The following is an 8,670-nucleotide window of genomic DNA, read 5'->3' on the forward strand; positions in this document are numbered from 1 at the left end:
TTTAACCCAACAGTTGGGTTAGTCCATATTTGACCCAAAATTGGGTTGAAACAACCCAGCATTTTTTAGAGTGTACTCTGAACCCCATGTGGATTTACACAATTTGAGAAAGTCAAAAAGTGTTACTTTGTGCCCCGCTCTCATATATATATATATATATATTCTGTAATACATTCTGTAATTCTTAACATAATCATGACTGGGAAAACATATATAGTGTATTCACTTTAATTTTTTTAATGAATACACTATAACGAGAACAATCTTTACTACTAAGTATTTACCAGTAAAATCCAAATAAATCAACTTAATTATGTTTATTTATAAATCCCTTATCACATAAAAGCACCTGTTGCTGCACATGCAGAATTATATTTAAATCTAATCCTTTTAGATAGATAGATAGATATTTATGCTTTCAAATGCACTGGCAACTGAAGAGCAGGCGTTGATGGGATTAATTATAACTAGCTGTGAATTAATCAGTCTAAATTAAATTGAATAAAATCAACATAATGCAGAAACACGTGAAACAGTAGGACGAAACATTTGGATGGTGTTGCAGCTTTCCTTTATGAAGAATTAAAAGGCTTGCCTCCTGTAAGAGTGCTTCAATGGATTCCCGCAGTTCCAGAGGAACAGAGACGTCCTGGGATGCTTCTTGACAGATGCCCGTCATCTTCATCTCCAGCTCGCGCAGCCTGCTCTCCAGCCGATGCGTTTTGAAAGTCATGAGAAAACACACTGCTACTGAACTCAGCGACAACACTAAACACGCTATGGTTGGAAAAGACACTAAATAACGCTGATAAAGCGGTTTCGCAGCATTCGGTTTGCTTTCTGTATTTCCGTCCGCAGATTGATCCATGCTGGAAAAAGTCTCCAGTTAGTTTCCGATAGTTCGATGACTTTTAGTATTGATCAGTTCTTGATCGATGAGATGTGGCTGTCAGACTGAGCTAAAATATGTAAAATTATCATAAATTACAAACATGTGAAACGTCAGAATAAAAGAATGCAGCAGAATACTATATAATCTGTAGGCTACTATGTAATCCAGTACTATATAAATAATCATACTATGTTGTTTGCCAGTGTTTTTGAAACCTTTTTAACTAAGGAGTAATAGCAAATTCACATATTATTTTTCCTCTATAAACAAGTAGGACCATGAGCAACACTGACACTTATGGTGTCTCTTCAATAGTCAGATTACTGCTCAATCAATGTGGATTTATTAATGACTGATTCTTAAAATTTGATCTCCCCAAATTTGAATAATTACTTTTCTCTCTGTTGTATTTCACTTTTCAGAGGCTGAATGAAGCGATGCCGAAGTTGCGTGTGGTGAGAGACGTGACACAAGACTGCAACTGTCCTCCAGGTACATGAATCTGCTCTGACAGTCTTATAACGGACCGTTCAGTTCCGAAACATGGGAACTCCGGGATGAAACCTGATAGAAAATGTGATCAATTCATTAATGCCTTGTTCTTGAACAGTGATTGCAAAGCTGTTTTGCAACCAAATATTTTTGGGTAATGGCGTCAATTGATTTCCTGTTCTAGTTTCATGTCTTTCGTATTATTCTTTTTAAAAAATACCTTAAATAGTTAATGTCTGTTTAGAAGTCTTATAATCAGCCTATCATGCTTTTAGAGTTTATTTAGTGATAATGTTGGCTGACTGGAGTCGGGACGTCAAACCAGCCCTAAAACTTTGAATAAGTGTTTGTTACATGCAGTGTTCCTAAGGCAATTAGAACTCATCATGATTATAGATCACTTCATACTGCTCTGTGCATTTCCAATTGTGATTTTAAATACAGAGGGAAGGAGAAAATGTGGAGCTGTTGCATATTGATGAATTGGTGGTTGCAGAGAGTTTTTTGGACTCCTCTCTCACAAAATGTGGTTGTTAAATATGGGGTTGGTGGTAACTTGAGTTCGGGTGCATTGAGAAACTTTGTGGAACTGCTGTCTGTCATTTTCTTTTTCACAATCACTTTTTACATCTCAAGTCATGGTGCTTATAAAATCCAGTGTTTCCATAAATGTATGTGGTTTCACATCTGAGGGGAGATATCGGTGGCGCAGGACAAGAGGGAGGTCATAAGCATCTGTTTATAGGTTCTGAGTGTGAGTGTGTGTGTGTGTGTGTGTGAAGGGGCCCCAAGTATGCGTCTGTGTGAGTGTGTATTTCTGTTTGTTTGTGTGGGTAGTGCCGCAGAAGGACCAACAGAGGCACCGAACTGTAAAGTGAGACCCTTTCATTTTAGAAGCAATAGTTGCCACCTGAAACCTGAAGCGTGTTGAGCGGTCCTGGCAGGCAGGATCAGAGGGAGAAGTATTTCTGTCTCCACCACAGACTGGGCAGGTTATAGTGTGTCTCCCCCTACAGGAGCTGCTTGGAAGGACACTGATGAGAGGAATAGTTTAAAACCTTGAATGACTTTATTTATTCCATGGAGCACAAAGGTTGAATTTATTTTTTCTCATGCAGTTGCAATTAATAAAGCTTTTAAGCTACAAAAAGGATGCAAAAACACCATAAAAGTATGATAAAAGTGCTTATTTTCTGTCTTCTGAAGCCATACGATAGCTCTGTGTGAGAAACAATGAAATTTGAGAAAAACAATTGCTTAGCACCTTCAAAGGATAGGCTTTTCAACCCTTTTCAACCTTATTTTATTGTTAATAATTTAAATTTTTCAGTCTGCTATAATTTAGAGAATGCTGTAATTTTTAACCCATTCCTTATTATGATTATTATTATGATTGATTAGGGGGCTTTTTGCCACTATAATTGATTGCAAAAGCCTTTTGAGTTTAAAAAATTTGGAGAGAATAAATTTTTTTTAGAGAATTTATCTTAATTTAAGTTTTCGAAAGAAATATATATATATATATACAGTGTATATATATATATATATATATATATATATATACACACACAGTTTAATTTTGCAAACTTGCAAACTTACATGAAAACCAGAACAATCCATGAACTTACTTTGATTATCATTTCAAATGTGAAGACACCAGTGAATACATAATCAAAATAGCGCAGCACCTATTACACATAAAGACAATAATCCAAAAAGGATTACAATATCAGCATTAGCAAACACACAATTATATATATATATATATATATATACATATATATACATATATATATATTGAACACACTCCTGAAGGGTTGCATTTTATAATAAAGAGGAAGGTTGCCTTTTTAAAATACAAGTATTGATCATGCTAAACACAATTGTGATGTTTTTTTTCCACTTTCTGAAGTTTATCAAAACTGTAGAAATGAGCTAAGTGTTGAAGGAGGCCCCTGTCATGTCTCTCTCCTTAACCACATAGCTTCTTTTATTTCTTCTTCCTCTATTCATTTCTATGGTGGAATGAGTTCTCCCTAATTAACTGTCGACTGAGATGGTTGTCCTTGCATGCTAAACGATGCCCCGTCTGTTATCACCCATTTTCACCAGGCACTGTTTGACAACAAGCTGTAACTCTCAAATGAAAGCACGAGAGATCTTTAACTCAGTCACATCTTCCTGTCTCATTTTTCAGGCTTGCGTGTTCTCCTTCACTCTATTTAGTCCTTGGAAAGGTTGGACAAGGTCAAGGACACATTTCTTCCCTTTCCTACATTCATTGCCCTAAGGATTTATTGTCTTTCGTCACCCTTTGTTGAAAGTCACCATGCAACATGCACAAGTCTATTCAGGAAACATCTGAGCTGTAGGTGTGGTGTGTGTTTGTTTGGTAGTGATTGACTGAAGCCAAGGGTCTCTTCGTCTTGTTTAATGCCCATTTCATTTGTTGATTAATTGATTAGTTTTTTAACATACTTTGTGTAAATGGACTAGGATTATCTGTGTCCATTTTGTTGTGGATAGCGATCCTGTAGCTCAAACAGTACAGCATTGCATTAGGAATGCCAAGATCATGGGTTCAGGTCTCAGGGAATGCATGAATTGATAAAACATGTTCCTTAAATGCACGTAAATTGCTTTGGATAAAAGCATCTGCCAAATGCATAAATATAAATGCATTCCAGGTTTTGCCAAGTCTCAGCCTCAAAAGTCATGCTCATGGACCGCCTGCTGAAAATCTGATGGGTGTTGCACAGAAAAATCGCAAACAATTTCTTGATCTGGCCTCAAATCTGATTTGCTGGCTGGTATCTAAATGATGCTTCATAGCATCAAATCTGTTCCTGTAGTTCAAACAGCAGAGAATGCTACCGATATATCAGAATTGAGGGTTCGATTCTCATGGAACTCATTAATCAAAGGAATTGGAAATGTGCTGAAAATGTATTCACCCTCTGGCCATTCAAGATGTAAATGAGTTTATTCATTCATCATCTTTGGAGAAATTTAGCATTACATCACTTGCTCACCAATGGATCCTTTGCATTTAGCAATATTGTGGATACAATATTAAACAATATTATGGATAGAGGACTCCTATTTCAGCTATAAGCCAGTCGAGTTGTGTGGATTACTTGTGGATTATTGTGATGCTGTAATCAGCTGTTTGCACTCTCGTTCTGATGGCACCCATTCACTACAGAGGATGCATTGTTCTGATGAAGAAACAAACTCATCTACATCTTGGATGACCTGAGAGTGAGTACATGTTCAGCAAACTTTAATTTTTGAGTGAACTATTCCTTTAACATTACTAGTAAAAAATAAATAAAATACTCACAATGCGCTATAATTGATTTTGGATAAAAATATCTGTGAAATTTTGAATTTTTTGTTTAAGGCACAAGATATCCAATAGCAAAATAGGAAATTAATAGACATTCCCTTTGCAGCACACTGCATGTTAGTCTACCTTTTCAATCATAAAGTGCGACTAGACTTTATGCTTCATTGACATTCATTCATATATGCATGCAAACATGGGAGACTGTAAACGCAAGCTCTTTCGTAGACGTTTTGCATTCCTTTGCAAATTAAAGTTCAAGTTTGGTGAACTCTGACCTGCCTTCACATACTCAAAGTCTTAAGTGGACGGCCAATGCGGCCAGGATATTGTGCAGCATTTACTCATAGTCACACAGTTTTATCAGGTACATCAAATCACAGCTGAAAGTATTGGATATCAGTGGGCTCATCTCATTTGAAGTAACAGTAAGATACAGCATTTCCTATTTCGCCTGCTAGAGATTACAATATTAAACATCAGTGAATAATTGATCTCCGACTTGTTAATGACTGTACGTGGTATTAACATACAAAAGGTGTCAGAAAGGCTTAATCTGGATGGGTTTTTGGAAGCGCACAGAAATCAGAGAGGGTTTTGGGTGTGGCAGCGGGATCTGATGGACTCAGCACTGTATTTACTTTCATCCCTCCAAAAGGTCTGGCTTAAAATATCCGGCTAGGGCATGTGCATATGTGTAATATCTCACTAGGAAGTGGTGCAATTAGATACGCTGCATGCCCACGGCTGTGCAAAAGACATGGGACATAAACCATTCTATAAAGCAGTGCTGGTTTTGCTTCAGGACCTATTTTACATTGGACAACAAGTGGCGACACTTTTTGCTGAATTATTTTTTATGAAGTAAACATAAGAGTAACTTTTATATTCTTAGAAATATTTCAAGATGAAAAATATTTCTCTTTCTGGACCAAAGCACCTTTTTTTTTTTTATGATGATTTTTTTTTAGGTTTACATGATTATCTGTGCATTTGTTTTCTTTTAGAAAAAAAAGTATCAAATATGACGCATCCGGATTTTGAGGAACGACTAATACAACTGATATTTATAGGCTTTTTTCGTCTGTCGTCTATTATACTGTTATATAGATCTCATTGATTATATTACAAGCTATCAGAATTTCATCTTTCTTTTTGGCCATATAAATATCAGCAACTGCATCAAATTACATATTTTTGCATGTTTTTTTCCTTGAATATGAGGTCCAGATGTATCACATACTGTACCTATGATATTCAACAAAATCACAAATGCAAACTTTTGTTGAAAATTTAAAAAAAAAAGTCTAAAGGTTGAATAACATTTCATTAAAAAAAAGAAAGAAAAAAAAGGTTGTGATTAAAAATAGATTCTGACAATTATTTCAAATGTCAGGATATACAGGATTAATAAACCTTTTATTTATTTATTAATATTTAATACGAATATAATTATTGGCATACAGCATGTTTTCCCCTTCTGTCTTGCATTTTTGGGCCACTACCCACTAATTGAAAATCATTTAATGTTAAGCCATCTTTTATATTACTGATGATATTGATCACTTGTGTTCTGACAGCAGTCAAAATGACTAAGCAGGTTAAGAGGAGCAAAGGATGTTGACCCCAGCCTCTGTATGGGTGGCATGACGGGCCCTTCAACCAGACCGAATCTCCATTGCTTGCTTCAGTGTTCACCTTCAGTTGTCTTTCAACAGGCATCTTATTAAAGTTTGCTTTGTAAAGTCACACCCTGTGCATTCTTCCATCTGAAAAATAAACAGCTCACGGGCCTGTTGGTGTAAATCGGTGGTCTGAAGCAGAGTCTAAATACTTCAACCGTACCGACCCCGGCCACTTATAAAACATTTCTAGCTATCTGTTCACTGGGGCAGGTGGTGTGCTCAGATTTATGGTTTAAAAACAACATGAAACTCTTTTAAATGCATTTAACTTCTTTATTGTGACATATTTTGCCTTAAAAACAATATTCTGTGGGAAATAATGTATGAATCATGCACAATAAGATGAGTGACATTCAGACGAAAGTAAATATATTGTAAAAATGTGAACATGTAGAAATATGATTTATTTTCACATCCTGACTACATTTGGCTTCACAAAACAAAAGTCATTTTCAAGGCTCACATACTGCAATTAAATTCCAATCAATCAATCAATCAATCAATCAATCAATCAATCATTTAGTCATTTTAATTCTATTTTATCTTTAAAAATTAACAAATGCACCTTTTTTTAGAGCACTGATCAGTTTATTTAGATTAGAAAATTGCATGTGATGTTTTGTTAACTGTATTTTTACATTATTTTTGAACACGATATTATCTCAATATATCTTGCCATTTTTGTCTGCAGGCTTGTACTGTACAAGAAGTATGATTTGTATTTGGTACGGAGGAGATTTGTGTGGCATCTCAAACAGTCTCTCAGCATAGCTTGCAGTGTTAACTAAAATAGAAGGCCCTGTTAAACCTCCTGTGCTCGATGACCTTTACTGTCCCTGGAGTTCATGGCTGATAATGGGGCAAATTTATTAAAGCATGTCTCTTTTTAAGACCCAACAAATACACCATGGAAAATTAATTTAGTACAACACTCTTGTGCAGTGGATTGGGCAGCGTAGCTACATCTATCTCGGAGTCACTGATCAAACCACATATAGAAAGGTTTCATTACTGGCATTTTTAATTACCATTAAAAATTATATTAATTTCATCAGATTTATGACCACGTGTGGGCCGCATTCCAGAATTGCATTCCCCAGTGTGGAGTCTGACACAGCGCTCTTACTGTAGGTCACTAAATTCCAGTGTGCCAAGGTGTTGCTGGCAATGAGAGGCACGTGTGGGGGAATGGAAGTGATTATATTGTGTTAAGTTTCATTATTGAAAGTTACAGGTGACATGGAAAGTTGCCATTAAATTTAACGAGGGAGAGCATGAAAAACGGTTAACACTTTACGCTTGTGTGCATCAGTTGCTTTGAGAGGCTTTCCACCTTCACACAATGGATTCTCCTTGAACTCCCACTTTGAACCTGATCTCAGATCTGCATCTATATACATTACTGCAATGTGCACTTCTAGCTTGCTTGTAAGTAAGCTTTCTTGATTAGAGGCTTAGCGAAATGGCAAAGAACCACAATATGAATTTTTTGTTTTTTATGAAGTTGTACTAACTTAATATAATTGTCTTGATGACTTTGGAAATTAGGCAGTGGATTTCTATGTTCCCAGCATGCTTTGTATAAGACTGGATAAGGAAAATAAATATTTAAATTAAGTGTTATTTTATTAGTTTTTTTTTAGTACAGGGAAACCCAGGTGAAAAAGAAATATATTTAAATTGTGCTTTTTCAGACATACTTACTATATTTAAATTATACTATACTAAGTGCATATTAAATGTATTATTTTGAAACAACTTTAAGTATATTAAGATTATTTCAAGATATGTTTAAGTTGGATTTTAATCTATTTGTAATATATTTAATATATTGAAATTGTGTTAAAATGGAACCACTTTAAGTGTATTTAGTGCAATTTAAGTGTATTTCTTAAAATACATTTTAAAATGTCCTTTTAATACTTCATGAACTACAGTTAGAGTATATTTGAAGCATCGTTTTAATGTACTTCAAGTACATTTCAATTGTATTTCAGCTAATTTGAAATGCATTAGCATTACACTACTAGTATATTATAAAGCTGCTTTTTTCAATATATACACACACACGTACACACTTTGATATCTAGAAAACTTTAATGTATTATATATTGTTGTGTACATTACAAATATTCATAAAGTACACTAAAAAAGGACAGCAGCATATATACTTTGGTGAAAAACAAAACAAAACATACTATTAAATGTATTAAAAATGCACTTGAAATACAAGTATGTTTATAGTATATTTGTAT

The 8,670-nt window shown here is 34.9% G+C and overlaps 1 protein-coding gene across 1 annotated transcript in view; it reads left to right on the forward strand.

Moving 5' to 3' along the window:
* Positions 1-8,670, forward strand: part of LOC107551442 (dual specificity protein kinase CLK4-like) — a gene marked incomplete at its 5' end in the record, with an annotated part of 138,892 nt that overhangs the window by 6,494 nt on the left and 123,728 nt on the right. The window contains one exon of the mRNA XM_016233045.1: positions 1,315-1,384. Coding sequence (XP_016088531.1) covers positions 1,315-1,384 — 70 coding nt within the window. The remainder of the gene's footprint in view (positions 1-1,314; positions 1,385-8,670) is intronic.

Source organism: Sinocyclocheilus grahami, unplaced genomic scaffold (assembly GCF_001515645.1).
Source record: "Sinocyclocheilus grahami isolate Dianchi unplaced genomic scaffold, SAMN03320097.WGS_v1.1 scaffold424.1, whole genome shotgun sequence".
NCBI classification, from domain to species: domain Eukaryota; kingdom Metazoa; phylum Chordata; class Actinopteri; order Cypriniformes; family Cyprinidae; genus Sinocyclocheilus; species Sinocyclocheilus grahami.